General features: G+C 42.3%; 1 protein-coding gene across 1 annotated transcript; it reads right to left on the bottom strand.

The window, feature by feature from the left end:
• Nucleotides 1-166: 166 nt before the first annotated feature.
• Nucleotides 167-15,750, bottom strand: LOC310926996 (forkhead box protein O1-A-like; the record flags this gene model as incomplete). Its single annotated transcript, XM_083889229.1, has 4 exons — nucleotides 167-265; nucleotides 352-1,568; nucleotides 1,659-1,850; nucleotides 15,184-15,750. 3 exons carry the CDS (start codon nucleotides 15,748-15,750, stop codon nucleotides 363-365), a joined length of 1,965 nt encoding a protein of 654 aa, XP_083745355.1. The 3' UTR covers nucleotides 167-265; nucleotides 352-362.
• Nucleotides 15,751-17,230: the final 1,480 nt, after the last annotated feature.

Raw genomic sequence — 17,230 nt, 5'->3', positions numbered from 1 at the left:
ATGATCAGAGTGTGGTTCGGGAGGTTTTTGGTTATTGACTCTTTGGTTTGGTCATTGAGAATGTTCAGTGTAGATGTGAAACTTCTAATTGTGGTTCTCAATAATTTGAAACGTAAAACACACTTTACAGATGGAGCTGCGATCTGAATTCTTTTTTCAAAATAAGGGTGTCCGATGCTCCATGAGGAGGAATGTGGCGGCTTCTTTGGATTTTTATTTCCCCATCGCTGAATGGTGGCAAGCAAAGGCATGATGCTGGCAAATCCTGTGAGGGACAATGACAAAATGTTCAGGGATAAGAGACATTTGTTGGTTGTCAATTGAAATAGTTGTGTTCACTTCCACGCTTACCTTTTTGTGTCCTAGCCTGACACCCAGCTGTGTGTGGTGCTTTTTACCCTCTGTGGAAACCCGTGAGGCGCTGCTGCAGGATCAAAGTTAAAGTCCAGCGCCCCACCATCCATGAGAGTGTCATGGAGGACGGACTCCATGTCACATTCAAACCTCTCGATGGACATGTTGTCCAGGTCACTGGGCAGCCGTTCCTGATGATGATGATGATGATGATGATGATGAAGATGACCATGTGGGTGAACTGAGTTCAGTTCCCTGTAGCCGTTGCTTCTGTTACAGTTTGCTGGGACATAATTAGTGTGTGCTGGGTGTCCGCGGGGCAGCTGCATGCATGTTCTCAGGCTAGTCATGCGAGGAGGGGGTCCTGAGGGACTAGTCAGTGGGATCATGTTACAACTATTCAAGTCTCGTGAGGTTGAAGGTCCCTGGTTATGTATAGCTTGTGGATTTACACAAGGCACTGGATGCGGATAATTCATCATTTTCACTCCACTATGGCTGCCCACATGACACTGCCTGATGTATGGAGGAGGAGGAGGGCAGTCTCCCCTTCCAACCTGAGATACCAGTGTATCCCTAGAGGGCATCATGTCCCGATTGGCATCTGCGTCTGAGCTGAGCAACTCTTTGAGGAGACCAGCAGGACAGATATACTGGTTCTCATAAGCCCCAAAGCCTGGCTTGGTCTCTGGTCGTGTCTGCATGGGAACAGGGGGCAGGGAGTTCATTCCCACTTGGCCGTACATGCACTTTCGGTAGTCCTGCTGTGAATGTGGGGTCAAGCTAGATGAGGTGTAGGGGCTAGTCTGAAGCATGGCAGCATTTGACGAGTGTGAGGAGTCAGAGCCCAGTGGGTTTTTTTTAGAAGGCAGCAGGTCCAGGTTATCCAGCAGAGTCTCCATGACGATCTCTGAGTCATCGTGGCCCAGGGATCCAGCCACTTCAGACAAGCTAGGCAGGGTGGAGGTCTTCTTTGTCCCCGCCACCCCAGAATACATCATGTGGCCTTCTGACTCTCCAAGGTCATCCTGCTCAGAGGGGAACGGTGAATGGTGACCACTCAGCGTGCTGGCATCAGAGCTGGTACGTGTCCTAAAGGAGCTCCAGGTCTCAAAGTCCTCGTTGCTGTGGGAGTTTGGGCTCCCCAGCCAGTTACCAGAATACTGGGAACCAGGACTAGCTCCTCCTCCCTCAACACCTTCATGTAGCGCCACCTGGGTAGAGAAAAACAAAAGTACACCAAAATCAACTCAGATTCAACAAACTGATTACGCTGTATGAATATAGAGTTATTAAAATATTACCTTTTTCTTTGTCGCCCTTCCTCTGCTCTTGGCAAGCTTACTGTTGTTGTCCATGGAGGCAGCTCGGCGTCGCGGTGACTTTCCGTTCTTTCCTCCTTCTGGATTCAGCATCCACCAGGAGCTTTTTCCTGTTCCCTCATTCTGTATGCGCACAAATCGGCTGTGCAGCGACAGGTTGTGTCTGATGGAGTTCTAAATGAGAAAAGAGTTCGGTCATTTGAAAGATTGTCTCTAAAGGTATTTTGACCAGACTGGAAACTCTTCCGAGTGAAAAAGAAAGACAGGGATAAAAGACTGATGACAAATTCTACTGTTTTTTCATGTCTGAGGGTCTTCTTTTATCACATTACCATTACATGTCTTTTTGTTTATCCAACAACTGTGGGTTTCACCGAAGTATTTTAAGTCAAAATTGTTTGGCTGGCTTTTATTGGACGCTCCCCACAGGGTGCAATATTCATGTGCTTCCTGTGATTTCCACCAAAGTTTTATCTGCACAGCCCTATCCCACCCTTCCCCCGGCAGCAACACTCCTCCTGCAAACCAGAGGAGCTGGAGACAAGTTGCTCTGAATCATCACGGCTGTAGGAAAATCCAATCTTGTCTGTGTTTTGTCTCAGACCAAGGGTTCTTGTTTTACAACTGCGCTACTGAAAAGGCTGATTCAAACTGCATTTCTTTGGGTTTCACCCAACTGGCTCCTTTTTTTTTGCGTGTGGTCACATTCGTCCTTGTGCGACCACGTATACACCTAAAGCCCTGTTCATATTTTCTCTCTAATGCTATGTTATGAACCATAAAAAGGACGCAGAGGCGACTCCTGCGGTGCTTCTCTTTAGGAACGACGGTTGAGAAACAGCGAGACCTTCACACAGGACACAGATGCATTGTGCCACTAGGTCTCTCTGGATAAAAATCTTCCTCAAATGCGACTCAACGCCGTGCTGGATGGTGGGCACGTCAAAAAAAACACACAAGATGAGCGAGCAGGGAATTTCCCCCTCAATACCCATGTGAACCCAAAAGCAGCTCCTTGCAGTTAGTAAAGCCAGATGTCCCCAACCACAGGATTCAACAGGGATGTACAAAGCATGGAGATACAGACACTTTGAAAATAACAGACACATTGTCTGACTGTCTCTACAGTGCTGCTCTTTGTGTGGGAGTTTCAGTGTTTATTAAGCAAGATAATGTGACTCACATTCAGCCACGTACATTTGTATTTATTACTGTTATTACTATTGTGTAACATAAACCATTTGTATAGGGACTATTTATAGTTGAGGATGTTTCTTAGGGAACTGCACAAGTTAGACGGGGACTTTCTATCGCTATAGAAACGGAACAAACTTTTGGACATCTGTTGGCATGTGAATGCGCTGGACCACAAAAAAAAGTTCAAGCTGAAGCTATCCATCAGGAGCAGCTTTCTGGAGCCTAATACTATAGCGACAAGCTGTGCATGAATGAGGTTATAGAGTTCGAAATGAGAATGGGGGTGGAGGGGTGGCAGAGAGAGATGTTTTTGCCGGTGGAGCTGGGGTCAGTGAGTTCACTGTGTGCGCTGAACACGAGCTCCTCAGCCCGGCGCTGACAGAGACATGCAAACAGGCTGGATGGAGCAGGAGCAGAGGAAGCGGGAGAAGCAGAGCGAGTCCAAGTGGCGTGCGATACTCTGGCGTGTTTGTTCATTTACTACGTGAGCCTTTCTCCGCCTTTACTCGCTGTTCACATGAGCTCAATCCGTAAGCGAAGACAGGAAATGAGTCATTAGTGGAGTACCTGAGATCTGAGCAGGGTGCTGCACAGACTCTGAGTACATTTTTTATTCAACTAACCAAATGACATGTCTAGCTCACATGCTGGTAATATGCAAATATATACAGCCTCTGATCAGTGCCTACAATAGATCCTGGACTGGATGACTGGGCACCAGGAAGAGGCATTCTCTCCTTGGCCTGGGATAATCCTAGTTTGAGACAGACCTCACCTCAACCCAATGAGAACAAAAGACATCCCCTGCCTCTTAATTCAAGAAGTGCCCCATTCACACATTACTACGCTGAAAGCCTGACCCAAGGTGCCCTGTATGTTTCATTGTTGCTAAACTTCTCTTGAAAAAAATATATTGTCACGGGCCTTTACTTTTAATCATCTTTGAAGGAGTGAAATATGTGCACCTGTAGCTGCGTGACAGCTCATCTGAATGTGGGCCATTAAGAAATCTACATGATCCTCGCTGACCTCTTTCAGTAACCAGGGGAGTTCCCATGCCCGGATTACAGAGGAAGGTGACATAAATGTTTCAGAGCAGCGTCAGAGAGGAGTCATTTAACACAAGCTTGCACTAAAGTCTAGATGCAGCGCTTCTAGTTTATGTCAGTGTAATAAATATTGTAATAATAAGCAGATTTTCCTTTGCTCTTTGCTGCTCTTGAGGACAAAATATCTTGCTTGCTGTCAGTGCTAATATTGAGGTGATTCTGATATTTTTTTTAAAAATTTAACAACCCCAAAAAATGGATCTCTGTATGTGATAAACTATATGATGTTCAATATATTGTATAGTATGTATAAGCTTTACTTTTATATTGTTAATTATTGTAAAGTTACCATGTTTGTTCTGCACTCTTAGAAATAAGGGTTCCAAAAGGGTCCTTCTACAAGGGCTGAGGTTCTACCTGCAACCATTTGCTGAAGAAAGGGTTTTTCAAGGGTTCTTGGTAACACTAATGGTTCCAGTAAGAACCATTTTGATCCAGAGAACCCATTAAAAGCCCTTTCCTGAATAAAGGGTTTTAAGAGGGTTCTTGGTGGAACCCTCCAAAAGGTTTCTACCTGGAGCCAAAAAGGGTTCTCCTATGAGGACAAGCCGAAGAACCTTATATGGTTCTACTTAGCACTATTATTTGATTTGATTTTAGTGTGCACCAAAATCACAGATGCTGTGGTTTTAAACTTATTTTGTAAGAAAGTTAAAAATACCTCAAATGCTTCAACAACAGCAGTTTTAATGTTATGTGTGTATGTTGCTCTAGTTCCCGTTAAAGAGAAAACTCTTATTTGCTGTACAAACTGAGCTACACTAAAGAACCTGAGTGTCACGTTGGCCCAAGAGTTCATCAGGTGCAAGGTCAGTGCACATGGGAGAGATCCTTTTTTTTCTGCTGACAGTCTCTATTTTCAGTTTGCCAAAATGTTGGGCGGCATATTGCTGCAGAAACTAGGTGTGTTCCTAAATACTGTGCTGCTCAAGTACATGGTTGCACTCAGAAGGCCTGCGTTAGATTACGGTGAATCATCCACCACCTCACCAGGATCCGTCTGCTCATCGTGCACCCGCTGATCTCTTAATCATCTGTGACCAGTGCCATCAGATAAAGTGCTGCAGCATGCACGGACTCCTCCTACTGAACGTCAAAACAATCCAAATTGACACAGCTGCTGTTTCTTGTGTAGCGAAGCATGCGGCTCACAGTAACGGTCACAGGGTAAGTAAACAAACAAGGCCCCCGTTGCAAAGACAGGTGCAGCCGCAGGGAAAGTGGCCTCACTCGCAATTGGTCCGAACAATTAGACACCGAGCAGCAGACTAAACCACAGACAGGACAGAGGATCTCCCAGGAGGCTGACTGCTGCAGAACAGCTGCTTCTCAAATCAGTAACTCAGTTTTATATCAATGATGTTTAGCTTGTGATGAAAGACTGGAGAGGGGAAAAATTTAAAAAATATATTGAAATGAGTTTGTGTCACAGGATTTAAATAATTGAATTGTAAAGTAAAAAGTTGGAACACGGAGCTATAAAACTCCCACTCACTTCAATGGTTGAGTTTTCTGTCATAGGTGATATTTATAGATGTAAAACTGTGGCTGCAAAACCCCCTAATGGTCAAATAATGATCAAATGTGTTACTCACAATTTTATTTAAGAATAGGAGCATGCTATTACACACGCTGAGAGAAAGTTGGATGTGTGTTGTCGTCATTGGCATCTGTGTGTCTGTGTGGGGTGGGGTCAGGACCTGTGCTGTCACAGCATGGGATTAAATGTTTCATGTTATGCTAATATATGGGGAAGACATTGAATAGTTTTCATGGCAATACATTTTGAATGGTTTTAAAATGAGTTACAGATCATAGAAATACACAGCGAAAACACACAGAACACACACGATACGATGTGCGATATTGTCCACGATATCAATAATATCACGATACAGTGATTCTGTGATAATCCATATATTTATAATTGAGAAAACATTATAATAATGAATGACATGTAAAATGTCTAGGGCTTTTATGGTCTCTATTCTTGCATCTTTGACTCTGCATTGATTTTCTGTTAGAACAACTCTCTTAGTTCTAATCAGCGCTTTATCAACTCCAGCATTGGTTTTGGAGAGTTTGTCAGACTGTGCAAAGGTTTATGAACAAACAAACTGAAATAAATGGACTTCTGTCGACTGGCTGAAGGTGTGACTTGCACTCTTTGCAAGGGATGGTGCATTTGTAAATGTGCACAATATTAATGCTTATTTTTCACCACGAGTAATATAAGTTTGTTCACTGCTGCATTGCCATTCTTCACACGTGTAAAACAAAATGTGATGAGGAAGCAAATGAGGCCACAGGGTAGTAGCTTCTATGTCATCACAGCTGGAAAGAACAGGACTGCTACCACTACTTAGCAGAAGCAGTGAGAAAGAGAGAGTGCACAGTACTTGCAGAGATTACAGTAAAAGGACAAGCCACTTCCTGACACTGTCTTCCTGTGCAAAAGCCCCACCCCCTTGCATTCGCCTCTGACCCAGAAGTGCAAGCTACAGGGTTACAGGGTTGGTAAAAAAAAAGAAAAAAAAAAAAGGCGAGCAGAAGAAGTAGAAGGACCCTGCGACTCAGTGTGGACAGACCATGTGTCCTCTCCATGGCTCCAGGGACAATGCAGGCTACTTCATTAACACTGAGCATCAAACTGAGTGACCTACTTCTCCAGTGGCTTCAAAGTGGGAGCATGAAAGGGCCCTGCAGAGCTTTGTGTTGACAGTTCAACCATAACTAAACAATGAGGGGACAAATGAGTATGATAGACAAAGGCATACTGTATATTCTCACGTAATGGAGCGCTGATTATAAAAAATATACACAAACCTACTGGAAAGAGTGTAAATATTCCCCCCCAACAGTGCAGTGATTAGAAACTAAATCTTCCGTCTGTCGGCCTTATCTTTAAAGTGAAACACATTCTTTGCACACTTTACAGGGTGAAAAGGCCAACTTGTTTTTATAGGATTGGACACTAATCTCAGTCACTTCTGACCCCTTGTTTCTCTTTTTTCTTCTTCAAACTACATCCATATCCTTCAAACTTTGGCTCTGAGGCCGATTTCTTTTTGTGGACATAATATACATGGGCGATTATTATCCTGCACAGGAGGACAATGTAGACACCCACATGCCGCAGATTCCACAGGCTCACACATGTGTAGACAGCAGACTGTATACACAGGCCTCAGCCGACTGCCAGCCAGTCAGCTGACTGGTCCCCTCCTTCCCTCAAGCTACGGTCGCTCCACTTTGAAAGCCCCTGCCCCAAGCCTCCCTTTCTTTATGGGGTTACTTGAGGCATTCAGTGGGCCTCTTAAGTTCAGGGCAGGCCTCCCTTTTTAACCTTGTGATCCCGAGATAAATAGCTGACAGTTATTCAGTCTTTTCTTTTCTTCTTGCCTCCTTCAGTAGCTGTTGTCTATGAATTAAATGTCCATGAATTAAAATCGCAAACAATTGATTAAATAAAAAATAAAATGAATAAAAAAAAAAAAAAAAACAGAATTCATAATTTATGGTCTACATTGAATAAGGGATCATGGGCATGCATATTATATGATTCTATTCTACTCTTCATAATTACATTAAAAAGATACAAAACTGAAAATTGTTCATTAATATTGCATTGGTTAAAAAGTTCCGACTGGCGTAGTATTTCTTTTTTGTATTGCATTGGTGTTTGTAGAAGTGATGAAAATTCAAGAGGTTCCTTGAATGCATCTTGAAGCGTGACATGCTTGAGCTGCAGTTTGTTGCCACTTTGTTGTTTCCTTCTGACAAAATGACGTTTGATGTGGAAAACTCTTTTAAATTCTGTCATGTAGGTTCAGTTGGAGCATTAAAAGCTCACTTTGCAACATGCACACAACACATTTGATACAGTATATACAGTAATTCAGCAAGTGGAAGTTAGTTTGAAGAAAGCAAACCACTGTTGTACCACCAGTGGTATGCAAGCTTCCTCTGGTGGTACACGTGCCACAGTTTGAGAACCATGAATCTACAAAACGGCAGCTTCCTGTCCAAATTACCATGCAAAAAAATTTGACAATTGATCTTGTTAAATTGTGGTATTGTGAGGGGAACAGGCTTGTTATTTCTTTTAGATCACTTTATCTATTGACTGCCAGGATGTAAAGTTTGCTCACCTAAAGTATACATACTATTTCTCCATCCATAAATGAAATTTCTGATTTTTTCAGCTTCTAAAATTACCATTTTCTCAGTTCTTTGCTCCATGTAACAAAGAAATCATTAAAACATTTGGATCCAATGAATTTATTTTAGTGTCATCGAAACTCAAGCCATATATCTACAAACATGACTTACATGAGATTTTCCTGAAGTATACACACAATCTGGGGTTTGTAGAGCAGTTTGCTTTTCATTAACTCTGCAGCTCCACTAGTTGTCACTTTCATCAGTTTTCATTTCACCCATGGGATGTTGTTCATACAGTAAGCTTTTCCACTGAACAGCTCAGCTCATCCTGAATAAATGCCCTCAGTGTTGTCTGTGACAAATGTCCACAGAAGGAGCCATGATGATGCCACACACCCAAACTGCCTTCAAAACCGAGGGCTTTTACACTTTAACACGTACAACAAATAGAAGTCAAACTCTCAAATGACACCAAAACCTCTCTGTCAGTTAAACCCAGCGGTGCTACTTCCTGTTACATTATCTAAGGTCACAGTTCACTGAGGAAAAACAGTGGCAGTACCAGCCTTTTTCAGTACATTGTGTGCTATAAACTACCACGCATACCCATCAATGCCCCAGGGGAGCCTTTTGGGGCCCTCTCTTGTGGCAAAGGCATTGTGCACACAAAACCTCGTCTATGCAAGTTTTGGAGGGAAAACAAAAATCCCCGTGACATTAGAGAGACAGGAAGCTGAAGCGGCACCAGCATCATCCCTGCCCTACACCCACCTTCATTTTCTAGGTGGAGCTGTATTATCACTGCAGTTCAGACTCGATGCCCTCCACCCGCCATGAGGTCTCTGGCTTATCTCTGTCTGTCTCAACAATCAGAGCTCACGCTCACATGCACGCGGATTTCAAAAGTCAACACAAAGGCCTGGAAATGACACACAACATAATACAGCAGGCTGGTGATTTCTTTAACCACGTGGTGGGGAAACAAAAAGACGTGTTATGTAGAATTTGATGCACAAACATGATCCATATATGGTCTCTCTCCATCAGTGCCGTCTCTTTTTCCAGCCGTGACCCTCGTGTTTTGCAGGGCGGGGATGTTAACACATGGCACTGTTTTCCATCCACTCGCCAGGAAATGCATCATAGTTCATTGTGGGGGGACTGTCGTGTGTTTTTTTAACAGGAAAGTGTAAAAATAACTGTTAGCCGGTGGTTCCAAGGCGAGGCGAGCATGCCAGCAGTTAGGAATGCAGAGGTTGAACTACAGACGTGTTGATTTAATATTAAAGATAAACAAGCGAGAGCTGCTTTTTTGTTTTGACAAAAAAAGGTGGTCAGGTCGATTCGCACTATGGTGCCAATTTTATCAGCCGTAAATCAGGAGTAAGATTAGCAAGTAAGAGGTTAAGCTGTTTGTTTACGGTGTTTAAAATAAGATCAACATATGATCTACCATCAACAAAGAGGGCCTCTGATGTGATTGATGCACGCAGAAGAAAGTCTAGCCCACGGCACCAAACTCGATAAACGCGCACATTTGGAACATGCATGTTATCCACAGAGCTGCAGGTCCTATAATTTACGGACCTTGTGCTTCATACATTTGGCCCTGAAACTGAAATGTCTGTAATCCTCTTGAACAAACACAAACACCTTCAGCAAAAGGCCTGAGAGAGGGCACAAAAGGAAGCGATAGGATACACAGCAGCAATCCCTTTCTCCAAGCTGGAGCATCCGCTGAGGAAACTCTAGAAGACAGGAACACAAAGATATGAGCACAGAGCTCAGGAATGGAGGATGTTTGACGTTGTTCCCAGCATCCCCTTCTCCAAGCCCCTTCCCCTCCAACACACTCCCCAACACTGATTGAGCTGTTTGTGTCACCTCCTGTTATTGTCGGGTTATCTCGGAACAGTTTACTCCACGCTACCTCGTTGCATGCAAAAATCAGTCTGTGTTTTCAGCCTCTTTTGCACTAAAATTAGCTCACAAATTAGCTTATTTTAACCTGGGAAAAAAGGCAATTAACACCATTCGTATTGGCAGTGGCAGGTCTGGTCTGGTCTGGTCTGATCTGTTTTGTTTTCACCCCTGCATCACCCGTGTGTGAAATGTGACGTCAAGAAAACACCGGACACAAAACCAGTGGAAGAAAACAACAACATATTGGAGTGACAGTGTTACAGCCATTACTATGTTGAAGCTTTTACTTCAGTTTCCTGTTCAAGCTCAACAGGGAGAGATGAATGATAATAAAATCAAGCACTGACCCAAGTTGTAAAAAGCACATTTCACTAAAAACATTCAAAGCTAATAGCTATGCTAATGTCGAGAGCAGGGTTTCCAAATCCTGGTCCTCGGGGGCCCCTGTCCTCCATGTTTTAGATGTTTCCCTGCTCACACACACCTGATTGTCAGGCTTTTGCAGAGGCTTTTGATGTCGAGTGTATTGGATCAGGGAAACATCTACAATATGCAGAGCAGTGGGTCATCAGGACCAGAATTGGGAAACATGGGTGCAGAGGGTAGATGGAACGCAAGACCCTTTTTCATTATACAGTTCTTGCACTACACTCTTAGAAATAAGGGTTCCAAAAGGGTCCTTCTACAAGGGCTGAGGTTCTTCCTGGAACCATTTGCTTCTGAAAAACCCTTTCCCAAAGAAAGTCTTTTTCAAGGGTTCTTGGTAACACTAATGGTTCTAGTAAGAACCATTTTGATCCAGAGAACCCTTTAAAATCCCTTTCCTGAACAAAGGTTTTAAAAGGGTTCTTGGTGGAACCTTTATGAAAAGGTTCCAGCTGAACTTTATAAAAAGGTTCTACCTGGAGCCAAAAAGGGTTCTCCTATGAGGACAAGCCGAAGAACCTTGTCATTGTCATTTCATTGCACCCGGGAGCGAATGCCGAATAAACACATTCCCACTGTTCAAAAACCCATTTTGTTCACTTATATTTAGCAGAGCCATAAATCATAACACAGGCTGTGATTTATTTGTGTGTGGAGTGATTAAACAATGGAAACTATATTTGATTGAGGTTCACTGAGGCATTTCCCGACATAACTTCAAAATGACGTCTCACAAGAATGCAGGGGTTGCAGGAAGGGCTCCATGCTCAGGTATGCATATCATTTAGTTTTGTGTGCAAGTCCTAATTAACATCTGTTCTGGGTGCATGTTCAACTCTCTCTGCCTGCTGCAGGACTAACCTAGACGTTACGCTTCAATGCTTTTCCAACGTGTCCCTCATACTAAACATTTCCAAGACATTCCTGCAGGTCAGAAAGCACAGGTTTCAAAGTTGGGACTGTACAAAGATTTTCCCTGACTGTGGAAATGCTGAATAGACGATGAGTCACTGTGTGTTGCGGTCATACTTTAAAGGTGCAGTCTGCAACAAGTTGCCCCGAACATGCAAACTCCGCGCAGAAAGGTCGAAGCGGGACTCGAGTCAGTGACCCTCTCGCTGCGAGGCAGCGATGCTAGCCACTGCAGCGACGTGCGTCCCTTTGTGTCTTCAGTCATGATCCAATCTCTTTGCAGACAAATACCTTGTGGAGAGTGACATCGCCTTTCTTCGTGTGTTTTCATAGTTGGTCTGGTTTGTACATTTCGTTAGCCTAATAGCATAGTAGCCTAAGTTTGAATGTTTTTCGGAAAACATTTAGCAAGCACATTGGTTAGGCAGATATCACAATTACCAAAAAAATGACTTAGGCAATTATGCTATAAGGCTAACGATTTATACATGTATTTTTAATTATTTGTGCCTCTGTATTTGCCAGATAAGGTTCTTATTCTCAATGCATTGTTTTCCCTGGTTAAACCAATGTTGGTCACACTTTATATTAAGTAACACATATTCACCATTAACAAGGTGCTTACTAACATATGGAAGTCGCATACTAGTCCTTTATTAGTCCTCATTAACCCTTATGATGAGTACTACTCAACCATTTGGACGACCACACTTTAAGTCACTATATGTCATTGAAAAATGCATCAAGCTGAACTCACTAACACTGAATGTGACTTGTGAATGTTGTACTTTACGAATTATGCAAACCAGGTTTATAATGAACAGATGTCTCAACCGTTTGGTAGAGGCCTGTATCTGAAATACTGTGGGGTCTAATTAAAAAAAAATTTTGATTGTCATTATGGTTATCATAAGGAAATATAATAAAAAAATGCCAATAAATAATTTTCCTTTGCTTTTTCTTGGTTCGTACCTTAAAGGGTTAAGCACATATTAACACCTAGTATGCTACGTATATGCATGTTAGTAAGTACAGATAATGGTGAATATGTGTTCCCTAATCTAAAGTGTTACCCAAATGTTTAATAAATAAAAAATCTGCAAAATCATTGTTTTTTGCAGAGGACTGTTTCAACGCTTATTCTCAGGCCAACGTATGGGATGTTCATATATTCACACGCACCGAGCGGCGCCCTGCTGCTTCAGAGCTGCATGTTTCCTCACTGACAGAGCAAAGAGGCGGGTGCTGCCACCGACAGAGGAAACCACTCCACAACTTCAAAGGTTACTGACATGCCAAAGTTCAGTGATTTAACGGTAACCACTGAGCATTTCTCATGGTTCATCTTTCAACTTTATTTTAGAAGAGAGAGAAAATGTCCTTCCTGCCTGAGAGCAGAGACAAAGGAGTTAATGACGTGTGGAAATATGGCAGTTGTAGAAGAACGATTAAAACAATCACTGTTACAAGTAAGAGGTTCATTTAAGTAGTGCCACATTTTTATACATCTTGCTCAATGAGAGGACAATACAGGACGCAGCATTACTGCATTACCATTGTGCTAAACTATCACAAAATACAACCTAAGTCAGAAAAGTTTGAGTTAAATCTTCCACCTTTTTGTTGATTACTTATAATCAAAAAAGACAACTCAGTAGTAGGTGGACACATGGTTTTAAAAGTTAACGTCACGATTATACTCACTGAAAGACTGAAAATTCAGTGTTTTAATATAATTTTTTCCTTTAAGGTACTACTCAACCATTTGGTCGACCACACTTTAAGTCACTATATCTCATTGACAAATGCATCAAGCTGAACTCACTAACACTAAATTAATGTCACTTGTGAATGTTGTACTTTATGAATTATGCAAACCAGGTTTATTATGAACAGACGTCTCAACCATTTGGTAGAGGCCTGTATCTGAAATACTGTAGGGTCTAATTTAAAAAAATAATTATCGATTGTCGTTATTGTTAAAGGATTAAACATATGCAGCCTTCTGTGTGCACTTATGGTGGTCAGATGCATCATAGAAAGGAGGATAAAATATATTTAATAAGATTATAAATGATGAATGAATGAATGAATAATAAGTTGGACAGGAATTGGATGGAATGTTTTTCGATTGACTTATTGTAAATACTTTTAATCATAATAAGCCATAATAGCGTATATTGTCCCATCAATTCACTCTATATTGATGGGATGAAATAAGGGTTCCAAAAGGGTTCTTCTACAAGGGCTGAGGTTCTACCTGGAACCATTTGCTTCTGAAAAACCCTTTCCTGAAGAAAGGGTTTTTAAACGGTTCTTGGTAACACTAACCATTTTGATCCAGAGAACCCTTTAAAACCCCTTTCCTGAATAAAGGGTATTAAAAGGGTTCTTTGTGGAACCCCCCTCAAAAGGGTTCCAGGTGGAAAGGGTTCTCCTATGAGGACAAGCCAAAGAGCCTTATATGGTTCGACTTAACTCTTTTATTTCGAAGAGTGTAGTTGTGTGGGGCTTCTCAGGTTCCCGCTACCCAGAACCCCCAAAATCCATTTGAACACCGTTGTTCCGACTACATCAAACAAGCTTATACTCCAGTAAAATGACCTTGTGGTGACCACTGTGGTCTTATCATGTGGAAGTGTCCCTTTCTTACGATGTCATCCTAACCTGTGCTTCGCATTCATCAAGTATAGTACCTGCTTTTCTCGTAGAAAGGATGGAGTACCAGGTAACTTGATTGCTGTACGTCTGATTGCACCTGGACCAAGTGTGTTGAGGTTATAAAGTCAGCTGAGGTTTTTCTGCTCTAACACACAGTCTGATTACCTCCAACAGGATGATTATGTTGTGTTTTGTTACATTTGTACACACACTTGATCGAATTGATTTGGTCGAATCAAAAATATTCTTTAAGATGGCGTCGTCTCCCTTCTTTGTCGTGACCCTTTGAGTCAGGACAACCCGACACTTGTGGATCAGTAGTAGAGCGGGTCGTCTTTCAACCAGAAGGTTGTGGCTGCGTGACACTTGACCCCAAGCTGCTCCTGATGGCTGTGCCGACAGCGTGTGAACGGGTATGATATATACGTGACAGAAAAAAAAGTGCTGTATGAAAGTGGGAGTGGTCATCGAGTGTAGAAAAATGCTATATATCATTTACAACCATTTTGATCATGCATAACAACCCGTAATATAGACTCACTGGCCACTTTATTGGGTGCACAGGATACTTAAGTTAAAAAGTGTTCTGCTGCTGTAGTCCAGTTGCCTGAAGGTTAAGGGAGATGGACTTCTGCATCCTTTGGTTGTAAAGAGGGTTTCTTTGACTCACTGTTGTTCGGCAACTAAATTTGGCCAATTCTTTCCCTAAGAAATTGAATAACAGGAGAAAACCTCATAGCATCATCTGGCAAAAGCTGTTTTCTACTAAGCTTTTTTTCTTTTAATTTAAACGATTCAATGTTGTACATCAATACACTTTGAACCTACTGGGTCAGATAATAATGCTGGCTGGTCAGTTTTGGCCACTGTTCCATGATTTTAAACCAGTCTGTCCTCCTGTCTCTCCTAATATTGTCCACTGAACTGCAGAGAAGTAGCTGGATATGATCTATTTTTGGAACAATTGCTGTAAATGTGCATTTAAATGTATTATTCTGATACTTCATTTGAACCTCAGAATGGTTGCTTAATTATTTCATAGTAAACTATTTTCTACACCAGAGTTCTGGGGATTTTGCGCGCTCACGTGCGTAAAGGTCCATTCACTCACTCACCTTCCAACCAGCGGAGCTGTTGTTGTCTCCTTTATCCTTAAAGTACGGCACACTCGTCACCATCCAGTCGTAAATCTGGGACAGCGTCAGCCTCTTCTCGGGGGAACTGTCTATCGCCTTGGTGATCAGGTCTGCGTACGACATGTTTCCCCAGGCGTTGCGGCGGGACGAGCTGTGGCCGCTCTTCCTCTGCGCGGAGCCGCTCAAAGGTGCGACGCCGGGCGGTGGAGGCACCTGTTGCTGCGGCTGCAGCTGTGGACCGGCAGGGGTCTGCTGGTGGTGGAGAGGATGGTGGTGATGGTGGTGGGGTTGTTGGTGGTGATGTAGCTGCACGGGCTTCTGCTCTTCATACTCCTCATAGTCCTCCTCTAACAAGCCCAGGTTACTGATGAAGTCGCTGTTTCCTCCCGGCTCCTGCTGCACCGAGGGCGCCGGGGAGGATGTGTTGGAGCCGGCCGGGTCGAGGAGCTCCGGCCGTTGCAGCGGCCAAGTGCAAGACCGAGGGCGAGAAAGAGGCTCAAAGTCCGGGTCTATGTCGACCTGCTGTGTCTGCGGAACCTCAGCCATGTCGGGGTCACAACTGTCACACACACGCTCACATACAAACATATATTAAGTCAGATAAAGTGAAGAAGGGGGAAAAAAAATCACTCAAAAACATAAGTTATTAAAATGTTGCGTTCACGGGTTGTTTTTCAAAGCGAAAGAATGGTTCCGTTCAAGGTCTTTAGAGAAATTCACACCATCACGCAGCCACTAAAAGTGCGCCTCAATGACTGACTGTGTGTATGTATACATGTAGTACAAAGTCTGGTGCTGCCTTCAGGGCCCACCCACAGCCTCCGTACACACCACTATCATGGCGCGTTCAAGTGCTCCATAGATAAAAATCACGCCTAAAACAGTGTTTGAATTCACAGAAGCATCAACAATTCACTGAAAGTTTGATTCAAACCCCTGTGTTTGTATTTATTAAACGAATTGCCTAATTTTAAAATAGAAAATATTTTTGGTCAGAATTATGTAGTAACTATTTTCTGTTTTTATTGTGTTTCTTTACATTTTTCAATTTCATTTATAACATTATTTTCTTCCATATCCGTTGCAGTCTTTGTCGATATGGTAGCCTGATTAGCACCAGTGGTTAGTAATTTAGTGATGATGTCTTTTTTCTGTGTGTCTTATGATGTTATTCAGTCATAGCAACCACACAATTACTAAGCATTTCAGAACTTAAACGCACCATAAATGATCTTCAGTGGTTCGCTGCAGGCAATGGGACTTCCTTGAATAGGATGTTTTTAAATTTTAAGTAATGGCAGTCATAAGAATATATAACAATACATACTTTGTGTTTTTATATTATATACTGTATATTTAAATGCTATTTAAGTGTTTAAAATACTTTACTCAGGCATATGTGTTCACAGCAGCCATTTGTGTTATTAATTTAATACTTCATTGATGTCATTACCAACACCTGTGTTTACCTATCTGATTTCAAGATGGCTGCTGATGAGACCTGTTTAACTAAACCTTAACTGACCCTGACACAAGTGCCATCTAGTGGTCATTTTATGACTGTAGGAAAGCTGAGTGTTTTTCCCCCCACTACATTCTGAATAACACACACACTCATAGAAGCGAGGAAGTGCAGCCAACATCTTATCATGCCAACACCGACTGTGTTTAAGGAAAAGTGAACAAAATGTGGAAATGAGGCACTTTAGAAAAAAAGAAAAAGAAAAAAGACAAGCGCTCTATTTCCACACTTTCTCAGACAATGGATTAGCAGGGGTGTTTTTAGACTAGAAGAATCAATGTGCTACATTGTTAACATGTTTTTAACTGGTAAAAAACACTTCCCTTGCAAAGGTTATAAGGTTCGAGGTGTGATTATAATGTTACTGTAACCCTGATTTGACGTCCTTGATGCTGTATATATAAAGTTGCACTTTGGGACTTCCAGGAAAAACAGCATTAATCATGATCACAGGTGTTTGTATGACCTATGACACTGAAACAATACAACAATATTTTGATCAAA

Source organism: Microchirus variegatus (assembly GCF_963457635.1).
Source record: "Microchirus variegatus genome assembly, chromosome: 5".
NCBI classification, from domain to species: domain Eukaryota; kingdom Metazoa; phylum Chordata; class Actinopteri; order Pleuronectiformes; family Soleidae; genus Microchirus; species Microchirus variegatus.
This window is presented reverse-complemented; position numbering and strand designations above follow the sequence as displayed.